At 33.4% G+C, this 15,577-nt stretch overlaps 2 protein-coding genes across 3 annotated transcripts; both read right to left on the bottom strand.

Moving 5' to 3' along the window:
- Window positions 1-394: 394 nt before the first annotated feature.
- Window positions 395-7,317, bottom strand: LOC125872438 (proline--tRNA ligase, cytoplasmic-like). 2 transcript variants are annotated; one of them, XM_049553165.1, is made up of 13 exons: window positions 7,181-7,317; window positions 6,521-6,579; window positions 6,290-6,411; window positions 5,407-5,499; window positions 5,090-5,206; window positions 4,466-4,653; window positions 4,157-4,223; window positions 2,710-2,832; window positions 2,446-2,598; window positions 2,074-2,358; window positions 1,688-1,906; window positions 808-901; window positions 395-625 (listed from the first exon to the last, which is right to left on the bottom strand). In XM_049553165.1, the coding sequence occupies exons 2-13, from the start codon at window positions 6,540-6,542 to the stop codon at window positions 561-563; spliced, it is 1,548 nt and encodes a 515-aa protein (XP_049409122.1). In that variant the 5' UTR covers window positions 6,543-6,579; window positions 7,181-7,317; the 3' UTR covers window positions 395-560. The 2 variants fall into 2 exon arrangements, with proteins under 2 accessions (XP_049409122.1, XP_049409121.1); XM_049553164.1 differs by having other exon boundaries at window positions 6,521-6,597; window positions 7,181-7,314.
- A 5,373-nt stretch (window positions 7,318-12,690) lies between these two features.
- On the bottom strand, window positions 12,691-13,473 carry LOC125873349 (uncharacterized). The gene has a single exon (XM_049554262.1). The coding sequence runs from the start codon at window positions 13,378-13,380 to the stop codon at window positions 12,811-12,813; it is 570 nt and encodes a 189-aa protein (XP_049410219.1). The 5' UTR covers window positions 13,381-13,473; the 3' UTR covers window positions 12,691-12,810.
- Window positions 13,474-15,577: the final 2,104 nt, after the last annotated feature.

The following is a 15,577-nucleotide window of genomic DNA, read 5'->3' as shown; positions in this document are numbered from 1 at the left end:
TTCTAAATTTATGGAAACATTCCCACAAGTGAGGTACGAGCAGGGTAAAATATACGCAGCCTTAACCCTACATCTATGTGGTAGAGAGGTTGTTTCCAATTCCTCGACAACCCTCCACCTTCATCTAAGGTTCAAACCAGCAATGTGAATTATCTCACATAGGCGGAGTTTGAAGCCATTACATATCAAACAGAAATTTTCTCTACTGCAAAAATTGTACAGTAACACACTGATGGAAAATTTGTATTATATCATTTCTTGAAAGTACTCATAAGTTCCAAGAAAGAAGAGGAGCAAATGTTTAAAAGCATCTCTTTGATTTGTGAACTACAAAATTAATCCAATATAAAATTGGAAAAAGGGGGGAAATAAATGCTGAAACTAACAAAGTGAATTATCAAGCACAAAACATTCTGTATAGATAGTAAATCAAAAATTCTGGGGAACTAGAACAACAATCAGTCTTTAAGAAAGAAACTCATGTTACAATTGAAGTTCTGGAATTCAATTTCCCATATCACCATAACGCAGAAAAATATAAAAGAGATGAAAATGAATCATCAATAGCTGCGACCCCAGTATGTCCACTTCTTAGCGGGTTTACCCGAGGCAAAGCACAAAGTACCTACGATGGAGAAGAGATTGCGGTTAAATATGACACAGCAGTACTATCCAACTTTGAATTAACAAGACCACCCAAAAAACAGTATAATTGGCCGGTCCACATATATGCATTAGGAATGCTTACTTTAATTTTGATGTGTTTTAGGTAATAGTTTATACATACTACAAGAATAAATAGAGTACCTTCAGGCAGCTCAGGCTGGTCAAATGGAGAACAAAGAGTCTTCGCTGCACCCATCTCCCCTTTTGTGCGTGTCTTTACTTCTTTCTCAACATCCTATTAGAATGTACCAAAGTTTATATGAAACGAATTCAAGCAGGAAATAGCAAATCTAGCTGGGAACAAAGGGATCACCTCAATTCCAGAGGAACATGCATCAGGGATAACAAACTTACTAAGTATGCGCAAATTCATATTATTATCACAAGAGAAGGAGAACCTGCACTAACCATGAAACAAAGTGCTCTAGAAGGATTTCTTAGTTTAAGTTCATTATCATTTTAATTATTTTTTGGCTGTGAAAAGGTGGCATTTTTGGCAGGGTAACCAAAATAGTCTATTTCAGCAGCTCAGGCATTATAACATCAACTGCAACTAGCACATCTGAACCTGTTTGATAAAATTAAGTGCATCATCTGTCCAAACCAGACCTTCATTATTTGTTCTGCATACACGTGAGTTCTTCTTAATCAATCATGGAAGTGGTGCCACTTAAATTGGGACAGAGGGAGTAGTATTTACCCGGAGCACTTTTGGAACATTGGTCAACCACAAAGTACTACTCTATATACACAAAAATGCTTCTAAAACTAATTAACCACAAGTGGCACTATCCAAAAGTACTTTTTCGAAAAGTACTTTTGACAAAAAAACATTTCAAAATAAGCTGATTTTAAAAGCTTGGCCAAACAGATTAAAAATCAACCCTACTACTGTGTGGCATTTCAAGATCAAAACTTGCTTGATGCAGTCTTCTTAAAGAAAAACTCCATATGTTTCCGGCCCAAAATTGAGGAAATTAAAAGATTCATCTCATATGCAACTAGTTTGATAGGGTTTTACCTCCTCATCACACCAAGGAGCCAATATCAATTTCTTTTGGCCCAATGCTTCTGCAAATTCATCCCAGGTCTTTACAACCTGAACACAAGCTTCCCGCTTTTGTTTTGCAGTTTCAAATAGATTTTGTTGGATAGAATCGAGCACATCTTTTACTTGTTCGACTAAGTTTGCCACAGGAATATCAGTTTTGGCTCCATTGTCACGGCGAACAGCTCGTACCTGGGAAAGTGATTTAGAGTTTTGGATTAAAAAACATAAAACAAAAGTACAGCATTTTATTTGGCTGCTTTCACAGCAAACAGAAAAATTTCACCATTACACACAACATTTCTACCTTTTGTTTTCATAAACAGATGACTTAGTAGAAAGTAAACTATAATTCTCACCTGGTTATTTGCAAGATCTTTTGGTCCTATTTCAATCCTAAGAGGGACCCCCTTCATTTCCCAGTGAGAATATTTCCAGCCAGGCGAGTAGTTGTCTCTGAAGTCAGCCTCAGCACGAATACCTGATTCATTCAAGCTTTTAACAGTGGCAGCACAGGCATCATAGATTCCTTGAGTATTAGCATCCTTGTATGGCACAGGGATAACAACTACTTGAGTTGTTGCAACTTTAGGAGGTAAGACCAGGCCTTTATCATCTCCATGAGTCATGATCATCACACCAATCTGTCACGGTACCAGAAAAAAGGAGGGAGAGTTAGTTTGACATCTGAATTATCAATAGAGAGTTGTTCATTGGCATGGAATGCCCACCGTTCTGGTAGTATAGGCCCAGGAGTTCTGCCAGACCATAGCCTTCTCTCCCTTCTCATTTTCAAAATTTATCTCAAACATCTTCGCGAAATTTTGGCCCAAACAGTGTGAAGTTGCACCTTGGATACCACGACCAGTATTAGGGATAAAAGCCTAGCAAACAAAGCCATGAACCATGTAAAAGAATGACAGATAAGAACAATTTTACCAACAGTTAAAGGAACAGCCAGATACTGTCCCTGCCAGAAGTATCATCTTCTATACCTCTACTGTAGTCGTGTAGAGTCCTCCAGCAAACTTCTCAAGCTCGCTTTTCTTTCCCTTACTTACTGGAACAGCTAAGAATTCTTCATATATACGTCTATACAACTCTAAGATGTCAAGAACCTGAAAAGACCGTCAGAACATCAGTATTTATTAGAGAGTAGTACTAGTAAGGCTAGATTCTTACACGTCAATTCACAATCCTTTCAAGGATAAATAAGGCACCTCAGTTTCAAGCAACCAATTCTCAGTACAGCAATTTAATAATACAGAATTTGCTTAGACAAGTATTAGTGAGATTAAAAGAAATCACTGCAAACAAAAGATGCACAAGTCAGAGACAGCAATAATGAATCTTCACTGATGTTGGGAGAACGCTAGGTGATAACAATCTCCAAGTATTTTTCAATTGCTGTAGTAACTTTCCAGCAACACCAAATAAGAAGGAAAACAATCCTGGAAGCTAAAGAGCTGTACAACTATCTACCAATAAAAAGGCAGTGGAAACTCGCATTTCCCAAAGTTTCAGCCTAGGCCAACAGTCGCAATTTTCACACAAGCAAAATTTGTCCATGAAACAAAGCCTATAAAAGCCCAATTTTGACAGAAAGTGGGACCACATAGATACATGAAAATGGCGTATTTGCATGTTGTGATATTCGTCCCTAATTCTACAAGTGATTATTGTATACATGGGGACACATTTCCATAATACAATTGAGTTAAGTCTTTTCACAAATTTAGAAGCACATTTCCCTTTTGGCTTATCCCAAGATCCTTCTCAAGTTAAAAGAGGTCCTCTTTCATCCTTCCAGTACAATTTTTCCTCCAATTTAAACCTGAATGAAAAAGGTAATACATAACCCTCATTTGAATTGAAACAAGAGCAAAACATTTACAACCTTGCTTTGCATCAGTATAATGTTCATTTCTAGACAGATTAACAGGCACTGATATCATCTCATGTCAAGACAGGTGAGCAAGCTGGTCCATGTAACTCCGACTAATTGTCAACTAGAATAGGAATTGTCCTAGAAGTAAAGTGTCTTGTGGTGCTGCCTTGAGCTTAGAAAAACTATAGGTCTCACACTTCTTCGCACCATTCCAAACAGAACAAGCAAATACTATTTTCTCATGATTAATATTAACTGAAAAGAATAGAAGAAATCTCATTCAACACTATGTCCAAGCATGATACAACCATAAGCCTCAAACAGGTCCAGAAAGCTTAGTTTTCAACATAGAACTCCAAGCATAGGACAAAGGACGGAGTAGGAATAAACAGAAAAATACTTTTACAAATTACTAAATTTCAGTTAGCATCCAATGCTTTTGAGCTATGTACTACTCTGTATAGTAATTTTAAAGAAGCTTAAGAAAAAGATCAGTTTTGTTTAAGAAAAAAGATAAATGACTCAATTGCATACTCTAACATATAACCAAATACCTCTTCATCTGCCTCCTCCTTAGTTGCAAAAGCAGTGTGACCTTCTTGCCAGAGGAATTCACGGCTCCTGAGTAAGGAACATGTGCAAAAAGTGTTACACACAGCTTGAAGATCTCAAATGAATAGGTGGTTTTTGTTTATAATGTATAAGATAACTATACATAAGGAGAAGTGAAAGAAAGGAGATGACAATTAGGTCCATCCTCCCCAGAAAGACTAAAGCAAGTCGAAAAACAAATGGTTGCAGTCAGCACACCAATTTTTTGATGAGAGACAGGCGAAAAAAGATAAAAACTTCGAAAAGCAAACCTGATGAAGGGGGTGGGGTTGCTAAACTCCCATCGCACAACGTTGCACCACTGGTTAAGTCTCAAGGGCAAGTCACGATGTCCCCTAATCCACTTTGAGAAATAAGGATACATCACAGTTTCACTTGTTGGTCGAATCGCAATGGGCACCTCCAGATCAGAGTCTCCAGATTTTGTAACCCAAGCAACCTGTAGAACGAACACAACTGGTTGAGCATAGTTGATGGAGAAATGCTATACAATGTTAGATTGCTTATGAGAATGGTACTAACTGGAGACAATGATTGAAGTTACCATTACTGAAATTAACAACACTAGAGAAGTGTCTTACATCTAGGAATCATATATTGCCCAAATTTGTGATAACTTTCTAACTATATGATGCCCTTTTTATAGAGATTTAAGAGAACAGAAAATAGAAATCCCTTTTCACTTTTTAAAAAGGGAATAGGAGCACCAATTACAACTTAAATATATTTGGAAGATATAAGGCAATTTCACAAATCAAGGTGTCAGAAAATGGAAATGAAACATGAGGTATAGAAGTATCACTTAAAGCCTCCCAAGTGATTCACAGACTGGAAGAAAACAAACTTGAGTTTACCAAACAAAAGCCAAGCCTCACCTCAGGAGCAAATCCATCTATGTGGTCCTTTTCCTTTTGTAGAACAGCAGGGGACACAAAGAGAGGGAAGTAGGAGTTCTTTATCTTCATCTTCTTAATTTCAGCATCGAAAAAGGTCTGGCAACAGAGAATTAATAATGCATTATACATGTAATGGAAAAGGATTTACAATGGTCCAAAATTAAGACGTCAAACGCGTAGAATCTCGTAGATAACATTTTCTTTTTCAAAAGAATTGTCACCATAGCTGACATTAAAAAGGATTTCAATCCTGTATAAGGCCGGCACCAAACATTCAATTTGAGGAACAAACTTACCTGCAATATCTCCCAGATGGACATTGCCCATGGCCGTAAGATATAACAGCCAGAAATGTCATAGTACTCAATCATTTCACCACTAACAACCACCTACATTTATTAGTTATGGAGAAGTCATAATCATGTTAAGGAACTTGCAATAGCAATAAGACAGGAAGTACATAGAAAAAGCAGTAATATTAACAAATGCACCATGCTAATGAGCTGACAAATACCAAAGTCACAAGCTATTAAAGGCATATATGAAATTGAGCTTTTTAATTCTACTACTGGTCTGATAGAACACATTCCATGAGCCAAGGGTCTATCGGAAACAACCTCTCTAACTCCTAAGGTAGGGGTAAGATCTGCATACACTCTACCCTCCCCAGACCCACTTGTGACACTGGGTATTGTAGTTTGTTTGTTTGTTTGTCTGATAGAGCACATTAAATTTTCTAAAAAACTGGAGATACAGGCAAGTTAAACGTAGCAAAGTATTATATTCCCCATGTCTTAAATTTCCTTTTGCTACTCTTCTCATTATGACAGCATTTGTATCCAGCAAAACTCATTTGGCAATAAGGCATTCTAATATATACAAAAGGGAGCCAGGAACTTTAACTGAATATTAGTATAAATAGGTAGGTTGTAACTTCTAAGCTCCTTGTCACAAAAATTTTTAAAAAGTATCGCATAAAATAGGCCAGTTACCTTTTAATCTCACAAAGAAAACATGAAAATCAAAAAAGACGGGATACGACATAAGATAACAAAATTCCGGAAACTCATGGCTAAAAGTGTCTGGAAACTTAAGCCATGACTTTCTGGGTACAATGCAAAATGAATAAAGAAGAACCTTGATACATTTGATCTCTAAAGTTGTATATTTCAAGCTTACCTCAGAATACCACTCTCCAAAGTTCTCATCTTTCTTGTAAGAGAGACCAAGACCTGTCTCTTTCTTGACTTCTTTCTTTTTTCCATGAACTACCTCTTTCTTGCCTTCTTTCTTTTTTCCCTCTAAACAAAAGCAAGATGGATAATATTATACAAAGTGCAGACCTAAAAAATTGAAGAGTGAGAACAGAAAACTTGTGTTAAAAGCAATCAGCAAGTGAAAAGTACTTACTATCTGCATCTTTACCAGCCATGGCAGCAAACACCTCAAACGACAGCTAATAATGTTCCCTCCAAATTGCCAAGATACTATTTTAACAGCAAAACAGGGAAAATATCAACTTGCAGAAGTAGACAATTATCATACATTTCTTTTTCTTGATAATTTGATTTATCAATCCATTCAAGAATATGAAAACTTTGCACCCTTATCAATATATGCATCAAAATTTCCATCCAGATCTGCCTTTCAACACTACCAACTACGGAATTACTCAAAATAGAAGCTGCTAGCTGCGAATAATGCCCTAAAGGTAGTTTCAAGAAGGTCCTACATCAAAAGATTTAAACTTTTGCCCATCTAAACAGGTATGACTTAAAATCATGACAATAATGAAAGAAATGTATTTTAGCACACCTCAAAACAACACAATAACCTCAGTATTGCACATAATACAAAAAGAACAGCTACATAATTAGACATATAAAAAGGCTTCATATAATGTAACACAAAACCTCATTAAACCCCATTAACATGAAATTAGATAAAGCATCAAATCTAACACAATTCACCCAAAACAGAAAAAAGATAAATTGAAAGGAAAAACACAATAAACGAGGTTTGGGCATTAGCAATCGGAAAAACCGAGATTGGCAGCCATCTCAGACTAACCTTGGCTATGAAGAGAGGCGAAAACGACGTCGTAATGAGGAGGGTTTGAGGATGAAGAGGCGGCGCAGCACTGAAGGAGAAGAGAGTGTCAACGCTAAGAAAGAGCAACGAAAATGCGACACTGCGTTTTATCTAATTTGACCCAACACTGTAAATATTATGCCGATTGATTTTCCAAAATGACAAAATGGTCTATTATCTTTTGTGGTAGGTTCAAAATAATCCTCTGAGTATCATTTGAGTTATTTCAAGCCTTTGAGTTTGATAAATGCAATGTTTGCTAAATTCTCATAGCTTAAATTGGGATAAGACACAAGTAGCCCCTAGACTTGGACCGAAATTCTAAAAACATATTTTAACTAAATTAAGGTCATATTATCCCCAAACCCATTTTTTGTAATTTTGTACATCTTTTTGGTTTGCGTGGCCTTCAAACATCTCACGCGTCTCAACTAAGTGGAGTCACGAAATGTGTCACATAAGTCAAAAGCTATATAAAATTACAAAAAAAAAAAATGAGTTCGGGATAATAGGATCTTAGTTTAGTTTAGGTGTGTCTCTATAATTTCTTAATCAAAACTATGAAAATAGAAAATACTTAGTAGGAATTCACATTTGAGAAGTACTAATTTTGTAGTTTATGTTATGTTTGGTCTGTTTTAAGAGTTTGATGTAACCTTTTGAGATGTAATTTCTATTATTTACTATTCCCTCCGTTCCATTTTATATGAGGTACTTTGATTCGGCACGAAGTTTAAGAAAGAAAGGAAGACTTTTAAAATTTGTGGTTTAAAATGAATGATAGAAATTTGTGTGGTTGTAAATCATTTCATTAAGGGTAAAATGATATTTTTATAGTTAAATTGTTACTTAATATAGAAATGTGTCATTCTTTTTGGGACTGATTAAAAAGGAAAGTAAGTCACATAAATTAGGACAGAGGGAGTATTTACTTTTGTATTTGATATAGTGTTTTATATTGGGGGTTGAGAGTTTGACAAAAGTTTCTCGGTTTATTTTACAATTATGGTGAAATTTAACAAATTAGAGTTTGGTAATATTTGATGGAGATTAAAAATACGCACTTTCGATAAATTTAAAGGATCAAAATTATTCAATTGATACTTTAACAACTACTTTTAATCTACTATCAAAGATGATGAACCATCTTTTGTCATTTTCTCAATTTTGCTCTTCAATTTATCCGTTACATAGTTATAATAAAAAGAAAACTAATGTGAAAAAATATTGTAACAGTAAATAATTATGAATAGGCATTCAAAAATAATTATGAATAGGCATTCAAATTTTACTCTACTGCATCAAAGTCAACAAAAAAAATGGAACTGTAAGGTTTATAATACTTCTGCAATTCTTTATGCAAGATCCACTAAGAGCGCAAATCTAATATTTTTATTCTAGGCCAATACTATGTAATATATCTTCTAATCAATCAACTATAATTAAAGTTGCATATGGTAGATATAGATTGTAATTGATTTGTGATTAACACTTCTTAGGTTTGCTTATTTTTAGACCTCGATCTAGTAAAATTATTATTTCTGTTAATCCGTTTATCTTATTATCAAAAACAGTTTTTCTATCTTACAAGATAGAAATAAAGTATGTATTTACTTTACATTCTCTAAATCCAACCTGTAACATTATATTAGGTATGTTGTTGTCAATGTTGCGTTGATGATAATTTGCTTATTAAAAGTCATTGAATTTCTTTTCTTTTTTCTTAACTAATGAATTTGCCTTGTTCTTTGTCAAACAAATTGCAGCATTCTATTTATACGCGTAAGGAAAAAGATAGTAGAGTAATTTGATCATCATTTAGTTCATCAAATCATTCACGTACCTATAAAAATAGTATACTATTAAATTTTAACTATCAAAATTAAATTGTTTGGTTTGATCTAAGTATCTTAATTTAGACTTCACTCACTAAACCCCTTGTGTGGACATATATATACAATAATTCTTATTTGTTTAAAACGTATCCCTTTGTTTTATCTAGGAAAGGACAACAGTTGTGGAAGAAAAATCTATGCTAGAGTGACCAAGAAGTCCATAACAAACCCCTCTTCTAAGCCGTGACTGATGGCAAAGACAAAAAAAATAATTATATTGTCTGTTTTGATCAAACTCGAACAATTTTCTTATATGTTTTCCATATGTAAGACTTTGTTCACATACACTCAAGAACACATTTCCTCCTTATCACTCTCAGAGATTGTTTAGTATGCGAGATGGGATAAGTAAGAATAACTCATGAGATTATTTTATTTCACCTTCTATATGAAATAGTAATTCAATAATTCCAATGGTGGGACAAAATAATGATGAAATTAGCTAATTAATACTTCAAAGTTCAAACCAAATATATGATAAAGTTAATTACAAAATTTTATCGGACACGATTATATATCCTTATCTCACTATCAAATGACCCTCAAAGTTCACCTACCATTCAATCAATAAACCAAGACTTATACCATCAAATATTATAATGAGCGACAAATACGCCTTCATTGTTATTAGAGATTTTGAGATCTCGAATTTAAATTCCGAAAACTAATGATATAGTCTTTGGTAGCTTACCTTTTAAAGTGAAAAGTTGTCGATAAGATATCAAACACGAAAAGAAAAAAAACAGGACTTATCTTTTATTTGTTTCTCCAACATTTATAACTGCTACATTTTGGTCATGGAGTGGTGTTCATGGCTCTCCAAAACTAGCCTTGAACCTTCTCTTGTTTATGAATATGCCCTTACTTTTACACACAATGAGCTTGTACAAGATGACATAGCTTATTTCGACAACGAATTTCTGCAGAGCATGGGCATTTTTGTAGCCAAACATAGGCAAAAAATACTTAAGCTTGCTAAGAGGGATCAGAAGAAGAGTACTACAAGTTCAAGAAACCATATGTTATGGTTAATAGTAGCCATAAAGCAAGCAAATAAACTTGTTGCTAAGCGCTTAAAAATGTGGACTTGTCGACCAGATTCAATTAGTTGTAATTTTGCCGTTGCTCCGTTGAGAAATTACAGTACAAAATGGAAGGCAGCTATGTTGAAGAGGAATACAAAGCTGTCAACTGCTAATTAACAAGAAACTCCTACTAGAGTTGTGTTTACGAGCCGAACCGGAGAGTGCAGAGGTAGAGTCAAGATTTTTAGTTTATGAGTTCTGATTCATATTTTTGCTAACTAAATATAGAATTTGAGCTAAAATTATTGAGTTCTGTTGAAGGCGTAACAAAATGGCTCCGCGCTCTGCACTACTAATTGAGTATGTTCCATTGAACTCTTTAATCTAGATCTCTACTTGCACCATTTGTTTGATGACGGGTATATATACACCACTTTTTAATGATATATCTGCTCTAAATCTAAAAGTTGAAGATATATTTACCCTTTTTCCTTTTAATTTCCTTGCCACATGAAACAACTGATATCTCTTTTTTGGGCTTTGGTACCATCTTGTTGAAACAAGGAGCCAGCCCAACCACATGCTTGGCAAAAGCCCAATTTTATCACACACTGAATCCTTTGTTCTTGTTTTGTGCTTTGGTACCATCTTGTTGAAATAAGAGCTGGCCCAACCACATGCTTGGCAAAAGCCCAATTTTATCACACACTCAATCGTATGTTCTAGGGTATGACCGGGTTGGTTCGGCTTTTTCAAATATCAAATCAAACCATTTGTGTCTGATTTTTAAATTTATAAAATAAACCAAATCAATAAAACTTGGGTTTTTCAACCTTGGATTTTTTCGGGTTTTTCGATTTTTTGGGTTTTTCCGATAAAGTATTCATACAAACATATAATTTACTTGTACTTCAAATATTTCTTTAGTCTTACCAAAATACAACTATCTAAGGTGTTTCTTAAAAAAATAACACAATATGATATGATTGATGACACTAAAATATCCAACAACAATAATAATAATGAAATCGCGTAAAACAAGTATTGCAAATTAACAAGTCATAATGAAAATGATTGTAATTTAAAAGTACTAAATCATGCTAAAATAAGTTTAATAAGTATTAGTTACATGACTAAATATTAGAGGAAATTAAAATTAGATTATGTATTTTAATTGTCTAAACCAATGTAAAACTAAAGAACAAATATTCAATATTATTGTCATTCTTAGTGTTGAATTGATTTTCTTTTTGCATTAGTATTAATTTGATTTTGATTTAAGCTTTATTATAATTACCAACATTGTGGACTATAATCTTTATTGAACCATTCAGAATTCTAAGTTTCAAACTTGAAATAATATATTAAAAGAAAAAAAACTATGAAAAAGTATAAGAAATATTTAAAAATTATATCAAAGTAAATATTTTATGTATAAAATAAAATTTTAAAATTATATATATAATGTCGGGTTGGTTTGGTCTCGAATTGGTTTTTTAGTTAAAATCAAACTAACCCAAATATAGTCGATTTTTTTTTCAATACCAAACCAAGTCAAACCAAACCACTAGTAGGTTTTTTTTTCCGATTTAATTTGATTTTCTATTCGGTTTTGTACACCATTTCTAGTATGTTCTTTGTTTTATGTCTTTTGCGTATGAACCAAAAAAATAAATCAGCGGGTAGAATAAGCATACGTAAAAACAAACAAACAAACAAACGCCACACAAGTCCGTCCCCTTTTTCAGCTGGAAGACTTTCTTAGTATCTTTTGGCAAAGCCATAGCAATCTTTAAATCAGCTCATCTTTCATAGAAAATAGTTTTATTAGTTTGTCTCTGTTTTCCCGTTTCTGATTTGATTTGTTAATCTCTCACAGTCACACTATATTGCGAAGCTTCTCAAGTCTCTCGATTACTTCCCTGTCCTCATCAACACATATTTATCTTACTTGTTCCAACTCACTTTGATGGAGGAGGTTATCGATCATGGAGAAGAGGTGTAATGCGAGCTTTGTCTGTGAAGAACAAGCTGGTTCTCATTCTCTCAAATACATTTCTTATGCTTGTTTAATTTCTTCTGATGGCCAATCATGCATGGCTTCCTTGTTTCATTTGTTGATTAATCAATACTGTTGAGAGTTTGGTAGAGAGTGATCTATTTAACTAAATATGAATTAAATGCACTCCTTTTATCGGACTGAAATTGCTAGTTTGGATCACCTAACATATTTGACTTTCAGGTTTATGATCACTTCAGGGAGATCAAAGTTGTTACAACCCCTGATAGTTAAACAAGAAAACTAAACAAATATTTACTAATTAATCCTCCCCTTAGTTGTAACAAAACATACTTGAATCAGTGGAGTCAGTAACAGTTGCATCTACCCTTCATAAGTTCAACCAACCCACCAATCTCAATTTGTTCAGACTTTAAAAAGCTCCAAAAAGAAAAACTAGCACTTAATTAATGGCACCTGAGCAATTACACTTAAAATTGATAAAACTGTGATATGCTACCCTCATTCTACTAGTCCAAAATTAAACTACTATATTTATATACATAAGTATATATACTAAATTTGTTTCCTATTCACATTCAATCAAATAGTACAAAATTATGGTTCAGTAAGTAACAAGAATAAAAAAGGGGCAAATCAACCCAACTACAGTAACTGTACATCACAAATCTAATCTTCGGCCTTTGACATGACGGAGAGCCTACTAAGCCGAGGCTGAAAATCACATCTACGCCTGAGTTGATGAGAAGACGGTCGAATCAAAGCAGCAAGTGCTCTCTTCACCAACTCACCTTCCACAGTTCCAATTCGAACAAGCGAATTCGCCATCGCTGATCTCCTCATATTCAATTGATGACTCGAGTAATACGATTGACCGCGACTCCGATTAGTAGTGTGTTTGTGAAGGCTACAACGGAATGAACCTGGATGTGTCGTCGGCGAACACGTGCAGTGCTTCTTCTGATTGGAAGCGGAAGGTAATGGATGACTATTCTGCTGCGGCTTACGGGGGAAAATTGAAATTGAACGGTTCGGAGAGCTGGAAAATCGTACAGACGGGGAAGGGGATACTGATCGACGGAGATTAACTCGGGTTGGGGAGGTGGATCGGGTTAACCAATCGGAGGTTTGAGTAGAGAAGGTGGAGGAAGATATAGTGGAAGAACAGAACCGACCCGATTGTGAAACGGATCGTTGATAATTATGGTGCAATTTGTTTTTGGACGATGACGACTCCATTGTTTTACAGAGCTTGTTCACTGAATAAATTTCGGCAAACCTAAGAAAGGAAGGAGGAGAGGTTTATATAGGAGGTGAAAAGGATGGCAAAAGAGTGATTTTAGTGAAATTTGAGGGTGAAGGTAAAAGGAAAGTCGGTTCGACTTTTCAAAATTGTCAAAGCGAATCGGAAGAACTTCCAAAGTTTATGGACTCTACGAAGGCAATTACATAACGTAAATCCACGCGACATGAGAGCAGTGGCATAGACGCGTTATGAGTTTATGCCAATTATGGCGCGTTACCAAATGTGTAGGCACATACGACTTCTTTTTGTTTTTTTATTTAGCTAGACAATTCTCTCATAATTTTCACTTTAATTTTTCATGAGTATTTGTAAAAATATACTCCTATTTAATAAATATTTACTGGCAATCTATGTTATTTATCCCATTTATTTGCCAAAAATTAAAGCTATACTCTTTTATTAACGTAGTTTTGAAGCAATTTTGTTTTCTTACCAGGGTCATAAATTAAATTACTCTTTAGTTACCTTTTTTTAAAAAAGATAAGTATAAAGGAAATGGGGAAGTACTTCTTCCGTTCTATATTAATTGATTTTTTTTTAATTTTGTACAGTACTTGAGAAATCATAAATAAAAAAATAATTTTACTTCTTACCTCTTAAAATTTTTTTTGGGAATCTTACAAATAAATATGAACCCAAGAAGAATTTATTGTAAGAATAATATAGAAAAAAATTAATTAATATTTTCTTGATTTAGTAAAATGGATAACTAATATGTAACAACTATTTTCTCTGTCTCTAATTACTTGTCTAATTTATTTATTTTTACTTATCCATTTTGACAAATCAAGAAATGACAAAAATAATTACTAATTATATCCTCAATTAATTAATTATGAAAAATTCAAAACATCTTGAAAATCTGAAATTTTTAATTCATTCCGTTCATAAATAATAAAGGTAAAATGATAAATTCTCAATTATTATTTTGAGAAATATATATTTTTTTTAATAAAGTATAATGATCACTGACACGGAGTGTTTGAAACAATGACGAAAAGAGTGGCGTTGAATTTTCGTCACTTGTCAGTAGATTTTAGGGGCGCTCAAAGTCTGACACGCAATCACATGACCGTTCAATGTTTCCCCAATAATTGGAGGAAACTACAGAAATACTCACACAACTTGAGTTGCGAGAATATTCTCCATTTATGGCTCAAATTTACTCTTCCAAGTTAACTTCATCAAAGATCGTGCTGAAGTGATAATTATTTTTTTAATTTTAATAAATTGCATTTGTTAAAAAGTGTTTTGTATGTTAATGTGAGGTTTGTTGGTATGAATCTAAATTTAATTGCGTTTAAAGACAACGAATGGTAAAAAAAAAAAAAGACTTTAATTTAATGAGAAAGTGATTTTCAATAATTAGTGGTGGTTGGTGGATTCAGGTTTTCATTCATGGGTTCGAAAATAAAAATGTAAATGTGATAAGCCAATAAATACAATTTCAAGGAAGTGGTTGAGATCTTTTAGCACGTTTGGATTTTTAGGGTTTAAATCTGGTTTTTTTGAACCTTTTTTTTTTAAAAAAAAAGTAAAAAATTGATCCTGAAACTAAAGAAAAATAATATAAAAAAGTAAAATATTCACAATGGGGTTTGACGCTAGGGTCAACTTTAAAGGATATTAATACTTTAAAGATAAGAATATTAATACCTTTTCGATCCATATTAGGTGATGTTTTTTCAGATTAGATACATTTTTAAAGATTTTTTTTACTTCTAGATAGTAAAAAATGTTTTTATTAACTTATGTTAAACTAAATTGTACATATTTAACATAATTTTTTAGGTATATAAAAACCCACTTTTCTAAATAGGAAAAAAAATAATTAATATTTTCTTAATTATGTGAAACGTATTTTATTTCAAATTAATAAAAATACTACTCCTTCTGTCCAACATTAGTTGTCCACTATTGACTTGACACACAATTTAAGAAACTATAAATAGAAGGTTAATTTTTCTATGTGACCTTTTGAATATAATAATACAGTGTCTTGAAAATGTAATAGGATAATGACAATAATTAATGGATAAATTAGAAACTAAGTGTAAAATAATCCATAGATTTCATAAAGTGGATAAGTATTATTGAACATCTAGTTTTAATATAGTGGACAAATATTGT

Source organism: Solanum stenotomum, chromosome 8 (assembly GCF_019186545.1).
Source record: "Solanum stenotomum isolate F172 chromosome 8, ASM1918654v1, whole genome shotgun sequence".
NCBI classification, from domain to species: domain Eukaryota; kingdom Viridiplantae; phylum Streptophyta; class Magnoliopsida; order Solanales; family Solanaceae; genus Solanum; species Solanum stenotomum.
This window is presented reverse-complemented; position numbering and strand designations above follow the sequence as displayed.